The sequence below is a fragment of the Diceros bicornis genome, chromosome 17, assembly GCF_020826845.1.
Source record: "Diceros bicornis minor isolate mBicDic1 chromosome 17, mDicBic1.mat.cur, whole genome shotgun sequence".
In the NCBI taxonomy this organism is placed as follows: Eukaryota; Metazoa; Chordata; class Mammalia; order Perissodactyla; family Rhinocerotidae; genus Diceros; species Diceros bicornis.
The window spans coordinates 6,073,818-6,095,564 of NC_080756.1; the positions used below are offsets into that span (position 1 = coordinate 6,073,818).

At 41.3% G+C, this 21,747-nt stretch overlaps 2 protein-coding genes across 5 annotated transcripts in view; both read right to left on the reverse strand.

Moving 5' to 3' along the window:
- The window catches only part of TBK1 (TANK binding kinase 1), a 43,751-nt gene extending 40,642 nt beyond the window's left edge, over window positions 1-3,109 (reverse strand). For 2 of the 3 annotated variants that reach the window (XM_058557720.1, XM_058557718.1), the window contains exons 1-2: window positions 3,041-3,109; window positions 541-658 (exon numbers count right to left, since the gene is read on the reverse strand). In XM_058557720.1, coding sequence (XP_058413703.1) covers window positions 541-627 — 87 coding nt within the window. In that variant the 5' untranslated portion in view covers window positions 628-658; window positions 3,041-3,109. Of the gene's footprint in view, window positions 1-540; window positions 659-2,277; window positions 2,697-3,040 lie in introns of those variants that run through there. The other variant, XM_058557719.1, reaches the window with a different exon arrangement.
- A 2,924-nt stretch (window positions 3,110-6,033) lies between these two features.
- The window catches only part of XPOT (exportin for tRNA), a 34,577-nt gene continuing 18,863 nt past the window's right edge, over window positions 6,034-21,747 (reverse strand). Inside the window, exons 17-25 of one of the 2 annotated variants that reach the window (XM_058557723.1) lie at window positions 19,947-20,185; window positions 18,789-19,074; window positions 17,464-17,653; window positions 16,539-16,655; window positions 16,253-16,368; window positions 15,479-15,526; window positions 12,302-12,373; window positions 9,039-9,095; window positions 6,034-6,639 (exon numbers count right to left, since the gene is read on the reverse strand). In XM_058557723.1, coding sequence (XP_058413706.1) covers window positions 6,613-6,639; window positions 9,039-9,095; window positions 12,302-12,373; window positions 15,479-15,526; window positions 16,253-16,368; window positions 16,539-16,655; window positions 17,464-17,653; window positions 18,789-19,074; window positions 19,947-20,185 — 1,152 coding nt within the window. In that variant the 3' untranslated portion in view covers window positions 6,034-6,612. Of the gene's footprint in view, window positions 6,640-8,524; window positions 8,762-9,038; window positions 9,096-12,301; window positions 12,374-15,478; window positions 15,527-16,252; window positions 16,369-16,538; window positions 16,656-17,463; window positions 17,654-18,788; window positions 19,075-19,946; window positions 20,186-21,747 lie in introns of those variants that run through there. The other variant, XM_058557722.1, reaches the window with a different exon arrangement.

Genomic DNA, 21,747 nt, shown 5'->3' on the forward strand with positions numbered 1-21,747 from the left:
CACCCACTAACAAGTTCTGATTACCTCATATCAGGAGAAAGCCTTTTAAACCTGGAGTCCTTGTTGATAACCTTATTTTACTCCAATCTACCTTGTAGGATGCTGTTTTATTGGGGGCATGAAGCCTTAGAACAGCATACCAGAATCATCTGTGGGCTCCCCTCCAAATACACCTCTGCCTCCTTCTACTACCTGTCCCCCCGCCCCCCATCACTGCCACACTGAACTTCTGCTGGCGAGACCACTCACTGCCACGGGAAGACTAGGTGAGGGAAGAATCAAAAGCCACCACACTAATCTTCCCCAGTCCATTTTTCAACCAACCTCTTGTTTTTCTCCACTCCTCAACACACAACTTCTGCCACCACTGGATAGATATCACCGCCTCTGACACAGGCCATACCTTAAATAACCACTAAAACAGGTATTCCCTTTAGACAAAATCATCAAAACTACCGAGTCTCACATGTTAGTACAGCCTGCTTCTCAGAAGGGTGCATACACAGTGATAAAAAGCCTTCACAGTTTCTCTGTACCAACCTTATGTCTTCCTCGAAAGACATTTGCAGTAGCTCCTTGGCCTAAAATATCAGATAAAAGCCACAGGTGATTAGAAGTGCTCTGCATCTCGGCTTGGTCAAGCGATCCTCTGGTTATTCTAAGAGAAAAGAAAAAACATGCCCGTTTGTTTTAAAAGAATAATACGTTTAAGAAACAATGTTAGCTATTTTTAGTCTCAAGTAAGATCACCCATTATTTACTGCTAAATTGAAGTGTACCAACAGTTCAAAGTAAAAGTCTAAGTTTCCAGCAATAGTAAAGCCTGCAATGCTGCGTGCGTGGGCTCTGAAAACACTAACCAACGACACTTTCTACATTCAATTTAATTCACTTATCACAGGGCTGAAAAAACATCTATTTCCTTTCTAATTTTATCTTTATCAAAGAGAGAGATACCGGCCACTTACCTCCTTCAAATGTTTTGAAAGATTGATCCATATTTTAAAGTGTTTTAAAATAAAGTAATAATGTAAAATATAACAGAAATATAGGAAAAAATTACTTTGTTTCCTTCAAGGGCAGGGCAACACTAACCAAAACCACTGTTACCGCTGGCATCACACTTCCCTAACCTAAAATTTCGTCTGCACAGACCCTGACAATCATAACGGAAAAGTGCAAAAATCATTATTCCTGAAAGGTCACTAACTCTTCTGAAGTTAATTTAAGGACAGTTTCTCCAACCTCCAAGTATACAAATATACACACACCAAGTATGTATTACCAAGTCTTAAAAAATAAGCAAGGGATGGCTATGCATAAGTGGGGGCAGGAGATATATGGCAAAATCTTTGTACCTCCTGCTCAATTTTGCTGCAAATCTAAAACAGCTCTAAAATCAGTCTATTGAAACAAAAAAGTATCACCCCTAGCCTCGTCCTTTCATACTGAAAAGCTATATAACTATAAGGATATTAAGAATATTTGAGCCCCATGTTGGAAAAAAAATGAGGTATGCTAAATAGCATAAATATTTGTCCCACCGTGCCGCCTTACACCTGCTGTAATGTCAGATCAAAACAGATGTTAATACTTCGTAGTTAAGTTAGAACTGACTAGGTATTTGGCAATGAATTAATGACTGCTCATATTCCAAGTAGGGTTAGGAACACAAAGAATGGTCAGGGGTCTAAATTTCACCAATCTTTGATATCCTAATATATATTTATAGAATTGTACCACCCATCTAATTCACATAAGGAATTTTACATAGAGCAAGTTATTGGAAATAAGCAATAAAAAATAAGATTCCTTTTTCAAAATATGCAACACACATTTGTCAGCTACTGAGGTAATAATAACAAACTTCTCAAATATCTTTTCAATAATATTTTCAAATATTTTTCAGTAATGAAAAATCTTCCTTAATGAATGTAACTTTGCTCTCGGAGATAACTGCAAATGGCACATAATATCATTAGGTAGCCATGTGTACCTAGTGGATAATTATAAACACATTGATCAGCTAAGACATCTGCTCTCTATACGCACATATAAAACCATGGTGTCACAATGATCGGGGAAACATTTTTTGAAATTATCTTCCAACAACCACACAACAACAGCATGGCAAAACATGACTCAGCACATGCACAAGGTGCCTTCTGTATAAATCCACTCAAAATTCTGACACGGCACAGGCAGGCACTCAACAAGTACATTACTGGTGACCCTGCCTTCCGTCTACTTCCTTATATTGTCCAAAACGAAAGTTACCATTTGTCCACAGATGAAAATAGGTCTGGTGACACGGTATATGGTCAAAGTTCCAGGATTTCCAAACTCTACCACTATGTGATTCATTAGTTACACAGATATTATATATTATACTCCGCGTTCCAGAGCGGAAAAAGTCGGTCTCTGGTATGCATTTGACAGTTACTGGGTAGGACTGGTGTCGAGGCCACCTACTGAAAATACCTGGGAAACGGATTGGAAAATAAACCTGTAAGCCATTTGCCCCCCAAAAATCGTTTGGGAATTTGCATTATACTTGTGTCTATTAAAGACGCCTTCAGTTTACAGCTTCCGGTGAGCCGACCCCCGCTGGTATCACCGCTAACCCTAAGGAAACGTCTCCTCTTAATCGTCTCGAAAGCCCATCGATGGATTTACATCTGCGATCGTGCCAAGCGCGGAAAGGGGCGGACGGCGCGCCCCGGCCGCGGGCGGCGGCCCCGACCCGGGAGGGCACATCCTCTTTCTTCCCGCCGGCGCCGCGGGACCGGGGGGCCGCGTCGGAGGGCCGGCGGGCGGGGGTCAGGCGAGGGGCCGGGCCCCGCGACCCCCGACCCGGCTTCGGACGCGCGGACTCCGGGCGGCGTCCGCCCCCCGGTCCCGGCCGCTCGGCCCCGCCGCGCCCCGCCCCCGCTCTGACTCAGCACCGTCCCCCGAGGGGCGGGGGCGCTGCGCGCCGCCCCGGCCCGGCTCGAACCCCGCGCCCCGCGGCCCCCGCCTCGCGGCCCGCCCCCCGGCTCACCGCGCCCGGTCCCGTCGCGCCGCCAGCGGGGTGCAGCCTCCCGGCGTCTCCAGCCACTTCCGGCTTCGCGAGCCGCGGCCGGGGCCACGTGACCGACGGCCGGCGCGCGGGGCGGTGCGCGTGCGCACGCGCGGGGCCACCCCGCCTCCGCCCGGCCCCCGCGCTGCGGCGGCGGGCGCCCGGGCTCCGCGGGGAGGCCGGGACGCGGGGGAGGCCGCAGTCGGGCCGGCCACGCCCTCTGCCTGGCCCCCGGCTCTGAGGTGGAGCCGGGTCGCCCTGCGCGGTGAGACAACGGTCCCGACTCCCACGGCGGCAAAGCCCGCCCCGTCCCGTAGCCGCAGGCGGAGCGCAGCGCGGGGATGTGGGGACGGCGACGTGGTGACAAACGGTCCAGTGATCGCGGGTGCGCAGGAGGCTGGACGCGCGCGGGGCTGACCCTGGGGAATGGCATGGCCCGGAGGGACAGATAGAGGCGATTTTGAAGACGTGGGCTGCAGGGGAGCCCGATGATCGCCTCAGAATAATTCCCACGTGAAACCAGCAAGCTCGCTCAGGTCGCTCCTACGCGGAACTGTGGAAAACGGCAGTATCGGGGAACTGAGGACTAGAATCAGGTGCGGCGGTGTTCGTGCCGCTAAGATCTCAAGCAGCCGCGCCGCGGAGCGACCCCTGCTGCCCACCGACGGCGCCGCGGCCTTTCTCGACGTGAGGACGCGAGACCCCTGCCCACCGAGCAGGGTGTTCTTCCCGGGAGAGAACAGCGACCGGCGATGCAGCGGGAGCCACGGAGGCGGAGAGCAGAGGCTTTCCAACGGAACAGACCTGGGGTGCAGTCCCGCTCTCCCTGCCAAACGCTGACTCCAAGCAGGGTGGTTGTTTTTTACCTCTCTGAGCCTACTGCATCATATGCACAACGAGGATGACAAAAGCCCGCTGTAATGCGTGGTTACAAAGGAAGTTCCTTTATTCGAGTTGTAAACAATATTTAAGTGATGGAATCACTTGTAACAACAAATCTATTCACTGCTTATAATTCCAACCAATTTCAGTGCTCCCGCATCTAATGCCAAGACGACGACCTGTCAAAGCCCCTTACAACACTAAAACCCGCAGCTCAGCTGTATGCAAGAAACGTTCACCACATAACAAGAGATGCACACTGAAATGCCACAGCATTTTTTTAACAGGCCGTTCGTGAAGCAATTAATGTTAGCATTTAAAATTTCAATAAACTGTCAGGCACAGAACTATCCCAGGCATCACAAAATCCTTGTGGTTCCACAGTCACACGAATGCCTAAGTTTTTTCCCTCAATGATCTTACCTGTTAACACGTGAGATTCACCCTTGAGACAATTAATTTGGGTGCTTGCTTTTGGAAACTAAGTAAAATACAAATAAAGTACTTCATGATGGAACAGAGTTTTCTAATTGCTATGGTCCTCCCTAAATGCTCTGGCAACTTCAGGGAATGAAGAGGGGAACTATTATACATGATTATATATAACATGAAGTTGCATTTCTGTTAGACTCATAATTTCCATTTCCTGATTTCTCTTAGCTCTGAACACACGTGAATCTTCTGAAGGGCTTTAACAAGCCAGGGAAAAAGTTGTCACCTTTACATATGTGGAATTAATAGTACAGCAACCATAGCTAATATCAAGCCTTCATGTACAGGTACTGTAATCAGCTCTTTTCATGTTTAACTTATTGAATTCTTAGCTATGAGGTAGCTACCATCATTTCCCCCACTTTACAGATGGGAAAACTGTGGCAGGGAGAAGTTAACTTGCACAACGTTCTAAAATGAGTTACTGGCAGAACTGTTATTTGAACCCCTACTTAATCTGGATCCAGAGCCTAAACTCTTAACCACTATGCTATGCAACTCATTAGTATACTTTGAACACTTAGTACTATGGCAATAGATGAATTAGCTCTCTCATAGTACAGGGGAACTTAGAGAAACATTCAGCTTTCACTTACCTATTTTAAAAACATTTTTTTTTTGGCGAGGAAGATTAGCCCTGACCTAACATCTGTTGCCAATCCTCCTCTTTTTGCTGAGGAAGATTGGCCCTGGGCTAACATCTGTGCCCATCTTCCTCTATTTCTTATGTAGGACGCCTGCCACAGCATGGCTTGGTAAGTGGTGTGTAGGTCTGCGCCCAGGATCTGAACCTGCGAAGCCCGGGCTGCCGAAGCGGAGTGCATGAACTGAACCACTACACCACCAGGCCAGCCCCTAAAAACATTTTTATTAAAGTATAATATACATTGCACTGATCTATTTTTACAATTAACTGTCAGTTTAGTATGTACCTTTCTTCTGTAATGTAAGGAAAATGTTGAAAATCTCTTCTGGAATTAACCCCAGAAAAAGATTTATGTACTCAATTTAGAAAACAATTTTAGGGACTTTATAGATCACTGAAGCCCATCCATGAAACCCCTACGGACCACATGGGCCAAAGGTTAAAAAAATACCCAACCCTCCCGTAAAGTCTTACTTGGGCTTTTAGAATTCAAACTTAAATGACCGTAGGAATTCTGCTGCTCAGTTTTGTCCCTCCTTTTTAAATTTCCCAATACTACTAATGATACTACTATTTTTCCTCTTGCTTTCTTGCATAGTCATGAATAAAAATAGGGGAAGTCAGGGGAAGGTACTTCTAGTAATGAAATGGGCAGCTACCACTGATAAGCATCATAAACATACAGTTACGTTGTGCCCTAAGTAAATTCAGTTAAGAGTTAGGAAAAAAAATTGAACTTTTAATTCTATCGACAGATTCACACAGGTTTTTTCTAGTGCATTTTTAAAAGACTCTATTTAACAGAACTAAATTGCATGTAACCTTTTAGGAGCATAATTAAATAAAATAAATCATCCATGTGCTTATATATGCACTCCTTTAAATGGGAAATCAGGAAGCGGTAAGATGAGAAAATAAGGCTAAAGTATTTATAATAATTCCAAAACAGACTTGGTAGATTTCACTACGTAAAATTTATTTATTTTTATAAAAAATGTATAACACCGGCACCTACTCTTAACCAGTTAATTTATGAAATCACTGTCTTTTGTAGAATACACATTGGCATTGTAACAGTTTAAGGAAATGTAATGGCTATCTACAAAAATTAGTTTTGATTTGTTGTATTCCCCCCATACTTTATGAGTCGGCACACATAAAAGAAAATTAAAATTTTCAAACATTTTATATTCAGCAATTTAAAAAAAGGTACACTGTTTTCCTGCTATGGTCTTTATAAAGAACTTAAAGTTTCAAGTAAAGGGAAAAAAAGGTATTAGGATAACTGCTGTATCTTTTAACAGCATTTTTAATATAGAACAATTTGAACCGCATACAAGCAAGTTCTCTTGTTGTCACATACCTGTATTTAGGGAAACTTATACCCATTGTACAGAAAAATCCCAATACATATACTGCAGTAAGCTCAAAGCAATGTTAAAAAGACCAGTGTGAATGGCACACAGAAATTGCTTCTTTATAAATTATTAACTGGAATTCCTGATCATGAAGTAGGCACAGGGAGATCCAGTCCTTAGGGCTTTGCTCTCTGGAAGAACACCTGTAAATAAAGGGTTAGTACAATTAGTACTGATGTCAGAAGATGCCACCTTTCCCCTGAAGAATGGCTCCAAGTTACTCAGTGCTAGTCACTCTTCTGTAAAGTAAAATAGATATTTAAGAAATACTTCATAAACCCGCACATAATACAAATTAAGAACTTTCTCTTCTGGACAATTTGATAAAGTCTAGAGATAATTTATGTCGACATTACTCAGTTGGGAAACTAGTGAAAATATGGTATTACCTCTAACACTATGAGATTCAAGCGGTCAGAGGAAAACATGCTCTCGACACCTTTCTGCTGACTGGCACTACTGTCCGAGTTAATGCTGGGAAATTCAATTTTCAGGAGGACACAGGTCAAAGCTCAACACAGCAGTTGTTATCCCTTAAGGAATTTACTATTTATTGGATTATAAAAAAATACTTCCAGTTCAACGTTTGAGACTATGAACGAGTAGGCTGTGTGAGGCGCTGACCCAACGCCAGGCAGCAGCTTCCGCAGTCAGGTACCTGTGACGTGAGCGCTGGGAAGAGCACGGGGTGGGCATCGAGCACACTGAGGACAAGGCTGCATTCACTGGTGCATCCCTAGCACCTAGTAGGCTGCACATTCATGTGACAAATATGTGACTAATGTCACTCTGTGAGCAAAGGGAAGCCTTACAAGAAGGCCAGCCCTGCTTGCGGTAAGCACACAAACATGGGTAGAATTCATAAAGGAGGGGGCTGCTAATAAGGAAAAAATTTTGAGGAACAGCAAGAATAGCAATAACTGTTCCTGCAAGAGAAACCAGACAGGCAGTCTAAGATCAGAATGTGAAAAGAAAAAAACAAACCTGAATGCCAAACTAAGAAACACGAACTCGTTTTTAGTCAACAATAGGTTTATGAAGATTATGAGGAAGGGGAACGGATTTCAGAGGACTATTGGATGTTTTCAAACAGATCAGCTTGGACAGAACCAGGGAAGGGAGACCAGAGTGAGACACCATAAGCCTCCACCAGAGAAACAGCAGGAGACAGAAAGAGAGGGCAAGAGGGACGAGAGACTCAGCAGGGTCTAAGGGTCAACAGCCAGGAAGGCGGGGGGTGTGGCAGGTGGCACAAAAGAAGGAACTTCATTTTTTCCAACCAGAAGAATAATGCTATCACTGGAAAGAAGCTGGGCTGGGGAGGAAGACATTTGAATAAATGCTTTTTGGAGCCCAAGCCTACTACAATGTACTAGATCTGCTGTTACAGACAGCTCTAACACAGGGTTACAATTTTTTGAGTCCTTTAATCCAGTTTGATTGATCAGTTATTGAACAGACCTATCTCCATGGGCACTTAGCTTTTATGGCGAAACAGGAGTGGGGAGGGTTCCCAATGATAAACAGTAACTCTCAATATTCTTCTCACAAACTCTTTTGTCAGCTGAAGCTGATAAACTTGGGAAAAAACTGACAAGGGAAGATGTTAGAACCCTAGTCAAAGGCTGGCACACTTATTCACTCAGCAAAGCCCCTGGACTTATGAATTCTATTGAATGCCTCGGGCAAAAGAACCAGGTGGCCGTTCATTAAGTCACCTGCTACTAAGCAAGTCAGCATAGTGCTTTGCACTTAAATTTGCTGAACAAAGGTAATAAATAAAAATAAAGATCAGTTCCTTGTCCTGTCACACTGTAATTTTATTTCCAGAACACAAGCTCCTCGTGGGCAGGGAAAGTCCCTCCTGCTGGTATCTACAGCAGCTGGCACGGTCCCTGCTGCATCAAAGCAGCCACGGTGCGCTGGGTGACTGACTACCTAGGTGAGGGCAAGGAGTTCTGTCTCACGGATTTCTCTGTAAACATGAATACCAAATAAACATTCGGTACTTCTTGCCAACTTGGAGGGTTGTTTTTTTTTTTTTTTTAATTCAGTGATTTTTACAAATGTAAAAAGAGGCTTGATGGCCAAATCTGAAGAGTCTACTTTTTGTTCGTTTTACAATTCCAAAGCGTCAAGGTAGGATGCAGCCAAGTAACTCATACTTCTGTTTTTATATTTCTAGCTCCTTTCTTTCATCTCAACATAGGCAACTGTTCTTAAAGACTCCTTGTCGCCCCAATCCTCTAGTTCCTATTCACCAAACTGTAAAAGAAAACGAGCAATTTCACATAACATTCAGTGTGCTGATATAACTTTCTAGGATCCTTTGCAGGTGCTCAGTTGAAAGGGGCTTTACAGAAAACTGAACTATAACATCTCTAACTGCAGATTCTTAAAGCAGGTTTTAGAGCAGAGATCCCCAGATAAGTAATAATTGGTCAAACTACAGTCTAACACAGTATCCTGTCATATGCATTCTCTCTTGGCTCTGAAACATTACCTAATTGTATGAAAACACGCAAGTTCTTCAAACACCTACCTTTAAGTAGTTTTTAAAAACTTTAGCATCAGGCTGCTGAAGCGCTTGACAAAACTCCTGGGGCGCCGGGGCGGGGAGGAGAGAGAGAAGAGCATGAATCCAGTGTATTAAATTCATCACAATTTAAATCCACAGTACAGATGCTCCCTAACTTACGATGGTTCAACTTATGATTTTTTGACTTTACAATGGTTCAAAAGTGATATGCAATCAGTAGAAACCACACTTTCAACATTTTTATTTTTTTTTTGTGAGGAAGATCAGCCCTGAGCTAACATCCATGCCAACCCTCCTCTTTTTGCTGAGGAAGACTGGCCCTGGGCTAACATCTGTGCCCATCTTCCTCCACTTTATATGGGACGCCGCCACAGCATGGCCTGACAAGCGGTGCCTCGGTGCGCACCGGGATCCGAACCTGGGCCGCCAGCAGCGGAGTGTGCGCACTTAACCCTACGCCGTGGGGCCGGCCCCCATACTTTGAATTGTGGTCTTTCCCCGGGCTAGTGAGATGCAGGACTACACTCTCGCGTGATGCTGGGCAGCAGCAACCAGCCAGAGCTCCTCCCAGTGAGTCCCGCGATCACGAGGGTAAACAACCATACACTCACAACCGTTTGGTACCCATACAACCATTCTGGTTTTCACTTCCAGTGAAGTGTTCAATTATATGAGATAGGCAACACTTTATTCTGTAACAGACCCTGTGTTAGACGATTTTTTGCCCAGCTGTAGGCAAATGTAAGTGCTCTGAGCATGATGAAGGTCAGCTAGGCTAAGCTATGATGTTTGATAGGTTAGGTGTATTAAATGCATTTTCAACTTAAAATATTTTCAACTTACAATGGGTTTATCCAGATGTAACCCCATTGCAAGTTGAGGAAGATCTGTCTTCTTTTTAAATTATGATAAAAAACATAAAATTGACCATCACCATTTTTATGTGTACAGTATAGCAGTATTAACTACATGCACACTGTTGTGCAACAGATCTCTAGAATGTTTTCACCTTACGAAATTGAAACTCTACACCCACTGAACATCTCCCCCTTTCCACCTTCCCCCAGCCCCTGGCCACCACCATTCTACTTTCTGTTTCTAAGAGTCTAACTTAGATACTTCATGTACGTGGAATCATGCAGTATGTGTCCTTTTGTGACCAGCTTATTTCATTTAGCATAATGTCCTCAAGGTTCATCCATGTTGTAGCCTATGACAGAATTTTCCTTTTTAAGGCTGAATAATATTCCATTGTATGTATATACAGTAGCCCCCTGTTATCTGTGGGGGATACATCCCAAGACCCCCAGTGATGCCTGAAATCGTGGAAGTACTAAACCCCATATAGACTATGTTCTTTTCACTTAACAGAAGCACCTGACGGCTTCTCTTGGGCATATCAGAATCGCCAGCATCGCCACTCTTGCGCTTTGGGGCCATTTTAAGTAAAATAAGGGTTATTTGAACACAAGCACTGTGATACCGCAACAGTCGATCTGATGACCGAGAAGGCTACTAGGTGACTCAGGAGCAGGTAGTGTATACAGCACAAATCTGCTGGACAAAGGAATGATTCATGTCCCAGGCAGGACGGCGAGAGATTTCATCACACTACTCACAACACCGCACAATTTAAAACTTATGAATTGTTTATTTCTGGAATTTTTCCGTTTAATATTTTCAGACTGCGGTTGACTGAGGGTAACTGAAACCATGTAAAGTGAAACCACACATAAGGGGGGCCTACTATACCACATAGTCCCTTCATCCATAAATGGACATTTAGGTTGCTTCAAATCTACAGCATCCACATTATAACTTATCAAAATTAATCTGAACAGTTCCACACCAAAAAAGGTTCTATGGCATCCTCAAATGTAAGACTTGTCAACAGGCTGGTTTCACTTTTGAGAACATGGCTCCCCTGGACAAGGCTGCCCACAGCTGAGAAGGGCAAGTGGGACAAAAACTATCTCTACGGCCGTTCTCCCTAGTATGAGGGGCGGCCGAGCAGAGCCAGATCATAAGAAAAGAGAAAATGCTCTTCAATACAACTGTGCAAAAAAGTGTCGTCAGAAAGCATATGAAAAAGAGAAAACTGGGGATCCTCATCTTTTACAATCAAATTATTAGGTACAAATAGAATAATTTTGCTTCATTTAGCAGTCTGGGAGAATATAAGCTATTCAAAACCAAATGGTGTATTTCTATTTTTGATGGGCATTAAGATCACATGAATAATTAGTATTTTATTGTTCTCATAAAATTAGTTTGTTATTATTTTACTTTTATACCAAGTTTACTGATAACCGAGAAAACCCATTAATATTTCTAAAGTTAAAGATGGTATGTCATGAAATAAGAGATCATAAATTCACTAAAAATGAGTTTTATGATTACTCTTACGTGAGACGTAGCCTACTTTTCATTCAGTTTTTTCAAGGACAATGTTGATGAAGAAACAATTCTCAGAATCTACACAAGCGATTCTAACTCCAGTTTTAATCAAAACTTTGATACCTCATTACATCTGTGTGAAGTCTGGATAACCAGATGCCAAGGAAATAACTGAACTCCATTACACAAACGACTGCGTAACAGCGCAAAAGTGCAGGACAGCTTTCTAGTCCCTTACCTCAAAATGCAGTCTCAGATTTACAAGTCAAGCACTGATACACTCGGCACACGTGAAGTGAACCACCCGGCACAAACCTTCCGAACAGAGGCTCATGTGCCGCAGCCCCGCTGGCAGTCTGGGGGGCCTGAGGGACTGCTTTTAGAATGTTTTTTAAAATGCATTTATAAATTACAAAGAAAACTAATTATAATGAATTATGGGTATCAAAAACATGTTTGATATGTGGTAGAATAATAAGACAGATAAGGTCTAGTGGCATATCTTAACTCATAATTTCAAAATATTGATGAGTATAAATAATATTTCGAGATCTCTGGAACAAGAAACGTGATATGAAAATATCTGTGATTTCTATTCGTGACAAAGTCACCGGCAATGCAAATACTACTGATTTGTCACCTACACAATGGTAGGAAATTAAATTTCTGTTAAAGGTTAATGAAAATAAAAATACCATTTTTCCCATTCAATTACACAGATCCCCTGAAGTTTGGACCCTTGCTATCCTATACATAATAAAACATCAAGGTGAACGCAGTTTGGCTTTCTTCAATCAAATTTAGACTGAATTACACGGTCATATTTCTTTAATTAAATTAAGAGGAAAATATGCTAGGACAGCTCTTACCTGAATTATCTCTGGAGCTACTTGCAAGGAGGGCAGGTATTCTTGTTGAAGATACTGAACACATTCTGGGCCCTGAAAATTAAAAGATAATTGTAACTAAATTATTTTCTTCTTTGACATTAATAATGATTAAACACAAACTGGAACAACATGTATAAATAACTTAAAACATAATATGGGATTGTGATTAAGAACACAGACTCTGGAGCCAGACTGCTTTGGTTTGAAGCCTGGCTCTGGCAAATTTTTGGTAACTTGGGCAAGTTACTGAACCTCTCTGAGCCTCGGTTTCCCCATCTGAAAAATGGAGTTATTGTGAGGACTGGATGAGTTAAGAAATGTAAAGCTTTTAGACTAGCACTTAGTATTCACTACGTGTTAACATTACTTAGTGTTATGTGGTGCTAAAGGTGAAACAATCTTCTTCTAAATGCAGCAGGTCACAAAGCCAGAGCCTTCCATGCACAGAAAGGAGACAGCAAGGAGGTCCTCTTATTCAAATAGTCCACCACTGGGTGGACTACAGCGTGTCTGTGGGTGCAGGAAGGGAAGCCTTTGGGCAGTGCCAGCATAATGACCATCTTTAGAAACTAAAGTACCAGCAAGAAATATCAAAATGATAGGTTAGGAGATAATAGCAATAAAAGGGCACTTCCCTTTTCCTGTTCAATAAACTAGGGAACAGGAATTTAGTAGCAGGCTGAGGAGACCAAGGCGCAGAAAGATACGGTGATTTGCACAGTTTGCTGTGATGAAATTGGTACAAAAAGCAGACTTCTAAAATCATTGCTCTTCATTGCATCTTCTAGTACTTCTAGATGCTAAAAACTATAGTAGTTTTCTGGTATTTTTGATAAACTTGGTGGAGGGATGGGGGAAGAACTCCACAAACTAACCCTTACTCCTGCCCCTTCTCAACAGCCACAAAGGAACTTAGGAAACACTTGGAAAGAGTTTTCCTATAGCAATGTGTTTCTGAGAGGATGGCCTCAAGCAAATGTAAAAAAAGCAAAAAAAAAAAAAAACCCCAGCTAATTTCACTTTCAAACTTGAATATGACTTAAAGGCTTTAATATGTTGGTGACCCCCAACCTGGCCCCACTGAAAGTAACAGTCATCCAAATGAAGTCAATCCATCTCTCCTCCTCAATGAACTTCCCTGCATGAACACCTGGGTTTCCTATTGAATATTACTGCTCCTGAATCCAAGGATTTCTGTACGTTCCCTCCTCTACCATGACTCCGGGCCCTCTAACCCGATGGATCTAGGTCACAATTTAACGACCTTTCAAAGGAAACCTGTTCCTCATTGAGGGGAGGTAACATTGCATTGTCTGTCTGTTTCTCAGAGTCTTTCTACCTTTTTCTTTAGTCCAGTCTCCCTATACTTAACTGCCCCCACACCGCTCATCACCTCATGTAACCCCACTGTTATCACTTAAAAATGGAGCAGAGCTTTTTTTAATCAGGAAAAGTAAACTTGTACCTCATGAGGAAGTCAGTCAAGTGAATAAATGAGAAAATAGAACAATGAAGCAAAACATTTTCAAACATAATATTCAATTTGATTCAATTCTTTGTATGTCTAAACGAGAGCTTCTAAGAACAAGACAAATACTTCTCAACTATAAACACTGTTCTGTTTCTTGTCGTTCCATCCTCTTTGACTCTCTAGCATCCAACAACGTCAACCAATCTCCTCTCTCGTGCCCCTCTTCCTTTAGCTTTCACACCTTCCCTTCTACCTGTAGCTTTCTCTTGACTCTCGCTTTAGCCGAGGTTCCTTCTGTCCTGGTCTCAAAAGTCTCCTTCATTCCTACCTCTTCACCTTGCCCAACTACACACTGAGGACTCCAAAATCAGTATTTAGTCCTAACTGCTTCAGACCCATATTCCAAACCGCTCTCAACGTTTTTTCCATCTAGCTATCTTCAATTAGTACCCTACTGCCTTCCCCACTTTTCACATATAACACACATAGTCCCATTTTAGTTTTTAGCTATTACTTCTGCCTCTGCACTTTAGCTGAACAGGATAACACTATTTTCTAGGAATCTAGCACGCAGCACCTGACCTGTCTTCATAACCCACTCAACTTTGCCCACCAGGCCAGCTCTTCCTCATGTCAGTCCAATCAATCTACATTTGTTTTAAGGTCTATCAAAAAAAAAAAAAAAAAAATCACCTCTTTCTTATGGCTTTCTTAGATTGACTTCATAGGCAAAACTGCTCATTCATCTTTAGTCCCACAATATTACATTTAATATAGAGGGACTAATTTGATATATCTCTATTAAAGTATTTACTCAACCCATCCCACTGAGTTGTTTATGACTGGTGTCCCCTGATTCTAAGCCCTACAAATATTGGGGGACTTTTTATTCATCTTTATACAGCTCCCCTACTGCCCCCACAGCCCCAAAACACATACCTCTCACCCTAGTACACAGCAGACACAAAGAAAATGCAGCTGAACTGAAAACCCTTCAAATCTCTATCAGAATCAGAAACTCAAGTTCAAATGAGGGAGTGAGCTGCATGGAGACTGATGACCAAGAGCTCATGCTTGTTTCTAGGGGGTGAGGGGAGTGGACTGCAGCCATGTGGGCATGCCAGTCCTGTGTGGACATCCTGGCTTTGAGGGAAGTTGGAGATAGAAATTTTTGTTAAAAAAAAAGAAAAAAGATCTGATTTTTAAATATTGGCAACCCAACTTATTTAAAAATACTGTATAAACCAAGCAACATACCAGCTAAATTCAGCCCCAAATCACTTACGATTTACACAAATGATTAGACTGACAAAGAGAACAGAACGTTTTACAGCAGTGACGTGCTCTAACTACTTGTAATACTAAGAAGCTGGAGAAATCTGTCTGTGAAGACTCTACTAGATTGTGAAATTTGGATCTTGAAATTCTGGTTAAGATTTTCCACATTCTTTGTCAACCCAAAACAAACATAAATTTTAACCTTCCTGTTACCCAAAACATGAAGAACAATAATGGATACTGCTACTTTCAATCAACCCCTCCCTCATATCCAAAAATGTCAGAGTGGAAGTTAATTAACTTTTATAAAAGATACAGCTTTCAAGAACAAGATGAGTCCAATACAATTAAACCATAACGCATATACACGTGAGATAGAGATGACGGGGCCGGAGTCCAAAGCTCACCCGTTTGAGATGAATTGTCTTCAGCGTCACTGCACACTCAGATAGAGCCTGAGAAAAACAAGTTTAATTTTTAATAGAGTCGATTCTCAGTTACTGATCCAACTTTTCTATTTCCCCGGCCACTGCTCTTGAACATTACTTCCAAAGAAGAGACGGAGGAAGGGAAGGTCACAGGCAGATGGAATAAGTGGGTTGGACAGAAAATGAAAAAAAGAGAAAAATATGAAAGTGCTGTCTTCACGCAGTAAATTAGAATTATGAAACCTAGCTTTGACTAGGTTGTGGGGAAGAGAGTAGAGGGCAGCTGCTTGACGTTCAGTGTTTGGAAGATGGGATTTGGGGAAACCATTGTATGAGGAAGAGAAAGTTACTCTTAATGGTTAGAAGAAAACCAATATGCACAAGTTTTAGAATGAAAGCAGTAATAAGAAACTACTAACTCAGTCGAGTTCTAAAGAATGTTTCTATTATGTACACTTTCATGGTCCCCAAAAGAGTCTTGGTTGTTAATATTGGAAGAGCTGGATTTTACATAGTCAACTTTAGCATCGGGATTCATAAGAATCCACAAAAGGTCCAGAAAGTAACATCAACCTTTTAAAAATGAATCCTAATTTGAAATTTTATATATATATATATATATATATATATATATATATATATATATATATAAAGGCAATGAAACCTAATATAATCAGCCTGATATTAAGAAGAAATTGTGAGTTAGAACACATGAGATCTACACAAGGTGAACCAAGATTCCTGGATGCTTACCAACACTGTTTGTGCATCTGCCAGGTCAAAGGTTTGTTTTAAAGGCGCTAGGAAACAGGCGGGGACAATGTGCTTATAAACAAAATCAGCAAATCCCACTGGTCCATCTTTACCTCCTGTCAAGAGAATTCAAATTTTCATCTTGTATAAAAAGAAAGTCAATTAATTTATCACTGGGGAAAATTAACTCTCAGCTCCCGTCTGTGTTAGGGCCAGGGTCCCATTTCATCTCTAAGAGTCTTAGGAAACAGGCTGAGGAATGAAGTTTAAAGAAAAACCACCTTACCCCAGAGTTCCACCAGCTTGGAGAGGATGATAAAGCATGTTTTCTGTGCAATTGGATCTGGATATTCGACGGCTCCTTGAATGACAGTCACCAGCACTCGTTCCACATTCTCTGCACCTGGATAGAAAAAAAACTTGAGTTCAGTTTCAAAAAGAACTAGAAAGGCAACCTGAAGCTCTCACTTCATATACAGTAACAAGACAAAAGCATTTATAGAGTTGATAAGATCCCTCAATTTTTATTAACTCAGTTCCTAAATTTTTTTTTTTTTGGTGAGAAAGATTGGCCCTAACAATTGTTGCTAATCTTCCTCTTGTTGCTTGAGGAAGATTGTCCCTGTGCTAACATCCATGCCCATCTTCCTCTCTTTTGTATGTGGAACACCACCACAGCATGGCTTGATGAACAGTGTGTTGGTCCGTGCCTGGGATCCGAACCCACGAACTCCGGGCCGCTGAAGCAGTGTGCAAACTTAACCACTACACCACTGGGCCGGCCCCTCAGTTCCTAAATTTTAAGCATAAAACTTTGAAAAATCACTATTCCCTTGTTATCTTGCCCCCTGGATTTCCTATATAGCAAAATTCTTTATGTTGATCTATACAGTCCCATTTATTTTTCATTTCAAAATGGCAAATTGGCCAGCAGGACTCAATTGTCAGGTCAAATCTGGCAAGTAGCCACCATGCTATAAAGAACCCATTAAAGAACCTGCCTTAGGAAAAGGGGAACTGAATACAAATTAACTTCAAGGTCCTCTATGTGAAGCTGATTCCTACCCTGATACTAACGAACTCTTATCCTAGGGGCCAACAAACAACCAGTTCAGAAGTTCAGTGTTTACTTCAACTAGCTCTTGCTCACATAGATGTATAACTGTGACAAGGACATTAGCAGACAACTCAGGCATCGCTCTCGCCCTGACCTTGATTTGCTATGACTTCGCTCATTCCACTGCCCGTGACTGTCTGCAGGAAAGCAAAATAACTCCTCCGCAACATCTGCTTCTCTAAAGCGGCAGACTGGTCGTTTTCTTCTGCTGGTCGGAGCAGCACTTCAAAAATTGCATGAAGCAGAGGCATGAACATTTGTTGTAAAAACGGGGATACCTGTACCTGAAGATAAGAAACAACTATTACTACTTCAGAAATGAGTAAGAAAATTATTAATATGAAACGTACAAAAAACATGTTTTACATAAAACCTTTCCCCAGAGTTTCCATGTAGGATATATATTTACATAATTTAGTTAGCAAATATCAACGTTAAGACAAAATCTACATAGCATAAACATTATTGAAAGCCTCAAAATGGTTAAGTTGAACCCACTTCCTACAGTTCAAGATTCACGTTAAAATAATACGGAGTCAGGGCTGGCCCCGTGGCTGAGCAGTTAAGTGCGTGCGCTCTGCTGCTGGCGGCCCGGGTTCGGATCCCGGGCGCGCACCGACGCACCACTTCTCTGGCCGTGTTGAGGCCGCGTCCCACATACAGCAACTAGAAGGATGTGCAGCTGTGACATACAACTATCTACTGGGGCTTTAGGGGAAAAAAAAATAAAATAATACGGAGTCAGACGTATTTCACAATCGAATATTGCCCTGGATTATTTTCAAATTTAAATTCTCAAGAAATAAATTCTACTGCTAAATTATAAATGAATTTATATGATTGAGCTCTCAGACTTTACACGCCCTTGGGCAAATTCCTCAATTTTTCTGTGCCTCAATTTTTTCATCTATAAAATACCTATCTCCTAGGGTTGTTACAAGGATCAAATAAATTAACGTACAAGAACATGCTTACAAGAGATTTTGAACACAGAAAGCACTACCGAAGTGTTAGCCATTTTTATCAGCCAGCTTATACTTGGGTTAAATTTCCTTATGTGTAACACTGACTTTAGTACATTTAATCACTTTTAAACTCCTGCTTGGGCACCCAAACTACAATGTTTTTTATTTACCTCTTTAGATATTTAGTACTCAATGCTGCTTTATTTGCTTTTCTAAAACACCAGAATAAAAGTTTTCTTCTGCTGCACAGAACAGATAAGGCCTATTTTTATTAAAACATCTATGTGTCAGGCAGTGTTGTAGACTTTGGGGATGATAAAAATACATACGATCCATGTCCTCAACTAACTCATATTTTAAAAATACCAATCGGCAAACGCCAAAATATGTCTAAAGATAAATACACCTAATCTTTCAGCCAGGAGATTCTCTGAGCTCTGAAGGTTTGTGGCACCTTAAACTTGGCCGTAATCTGGTTGATGAGAGGAATGAACTCCTGCAGGTCTTTGGCCTCGCAACCTTTGAGCATGTGTTCTGCGGCAGGAGGGATGAAGGGAAGAACTTCCTCCTCCAGGCAAATGATCATGCGATGAAGGAAAGTGCGAACCCCACTTCTGAGAACATCCTTTTGTAGGGGACAACTGAGGGCCGGCAAGAATGTCTGTAAACAGTCCAGGTAAACTTCGGAACAGCCACATTGTTTCACAGTCTGCTTGTTGCTGAAAGCTTTGCTGGTTCGACTATATAAGCAAATCAGACAACTAGTTTAAAGTTTATTCTTTACAAGTTTTATAGAGTAATCAAAAACAATGCACAACAAATTATGAAACTGACGAAATGAAGAAGCCAATTCCTTATTTTCCAGGTCACAATTACGTCTATCTTTAGCTAATACAGTTATTTGTAAACTATTGCTTCTAGTTACCATTCCAGAAAGGGCTCAAATTAAATGAAATGAATGAGATGTAGTTAATACAATCCCTCTAATGTGAGTCCACCTTAATGTTTTACTAAGATCCTGACAGAGTATGCAGAAAAAAGAAAAAAAAATCTACTTACTATGACTAGGCTGTGCTAGACGATCTGCAAACTACCCATGTAAATTTAGAATCAAGTTATTTATACAACCTCTAATATTAGCTTTTGCACTGAAGTCTTCTGTAGAGCAATTTCTCTATATAGCTTCTAATTAGCAATCACTACACCTTTCACCCTGTAATTGTTTGCCAATAACAAGATGGGGAGAGAGAAAAACAGCAGCTTGAGTGGTCTTCAGGACACAAGGCAACAGCTAAGAAGCCTCAGATCTTCTCTTTAAGGTACCAAGACGGATCCAAGATGTCTCAATAGGCCATTGGTATACAAACACTTTAGCTAATCCCCTTAAATACACGATCAGTTTATATCAAAGAAGTCAGAGGAGTTAAGGTTTTAGACAGTTGTCAAGCCAGAAATGCAGAATGTTATGTGATCCATTGCCTTCTTCTGCTAAATATTCTAATTCACTGAATTCACAAAAGGAACATGTGTGCCCAATTCTAAAAGATCCAAGTAAATGGTTGTGTGTGTGTAGAGATGATCACCTTACAACTTGAGCTGCGATCACACTCACCTGGCAAATCCCACAGCATGGTTGAGACAGTCTGCTAGAGACGCCTGCCTTTCTTCGTCTTGTGCCAGCATCAGTTTTTCTAACAGAATTTTAAACTTCTCCATGAGTGGAGTCAACAGATTCCTCATTAACGCCTGCTTCCGCTCCGCTGGGTATTCACTGTTAACAATCAGCACTCCAGCTGTCTCATAAATAAATAGCTGATCATCGCTGCTCAACAGAGACTGGTAACCATTCTCCTAAAAGGAAATGCAGTCTGATTGCAGTTTTTCTTTGTTCTGTTCCTCTCATTTAAGCAGAGTAAGTGCAAGAGGGACAGACAAGAGATGTAATCTATCACATCAATTCATCATTAAAAGTAGGTCGAGTACTTATAAAAACAAATTTTCTCCCAGGACTATATAATGGAAAGAAAACTGAATCAGAAGTCAAAAGATCACGGGTCTAATTCTATCCCTGACAAGACTTTGCAAATGGTCATATAAGACAATTATTAGTTAACCTTCTCACTTGTTTCCTTTTGTAAAACTCTTATTTGTAAGATTACGAGGCTAAAAGTGAGATGTACAAAGATGCTTTGAGTGTTAGTACAAAGGCCACACAGTTAATACTTTAAAGAGTGTTTAAGAGTTGAATAACAACAAAACCACACAATCAATACACACACACACACGTCATTACTTTAGAACATCTGAAAATAAGACTGCAAATGAAAACAACAGATCTCATTCAAGCACAAGCAAACATCCCATATACTAGCCAATTTTTATTAATGGGTTTTGTTATTTTTTACATTTACTGTTATTTTTTACATTTATACAGTCAGAGAGGCCAAGAGGATGGGGAAGAATATCAAAGGCCCCTCTAGGTCCAACACTAATGTTCCCTGTTAATAAATTACATACACAATATTATAACTCATTATGATCTCAATAAAATAATTGAGAAAAAAATTATATAAAAACCTAGTCTTAAAACAGATAAATTATGTGGTAGTCTTATAAAAGAATTCCTCATCTCTTAAAAAAGAAATGTCTCTATATAGAAGTAACTAAAGCATTGATTAACTACCACTAGGACTAAGCCCTGCCCTAGGAGTTGAGAACACAAAGATAAAGGAGCTATATAAATATAAGGTACTCAAAAAATGAGCACTCATAACCCTATTGAGCAGTCAACATTCGGTAAAAGCAATGTGAACCGGGTCTTTTCCTATACTAAAAAAGATTACAGGCTCAGTACAAGTCCTTGTTTATATGTACTGTATGAAAAACATGAAAAATTTCCAATATCACTAAAATAATATGGCTAAATATGGCTTTTTGAACACCTAAGTCTTATGAATGAGTGTGAACTGCCAAGGAAAACTGGCATAACCACTGAAATACTTATTCATGTATAGGTTTCTAGAGTATGTAAGCAAAGGTAATTTAACCATATAATTCACTAGTAACCTTTCATGCAGCGAAATTACATAACCTTTGCACCCTAAATACCGACACTTAGTTAAAAAAACAAAAGTATTAATTCATGTTTAAACACTTTTCAAGTGGCAGCGCTAGTAATAACTTATCAAAATGAAAAAAATTAGTCAATGTCAGTATTTTGCTTTACACAAAAACATGTATCAGTCAGGGCCGGCCCCGTGGCATAGCGCTCACTCTGCCCCTGGTGGCCCGGGTGCGTATCCCGGGCGTGCACCGATGCACCGCTTGTCAGGCCATGCTGTGGTAGCATCCCATATAAAGTGGAGGAAGATGGGCACGGATGTTAGCCCAGGGCCAGTTTTCCTCAGCAAAAA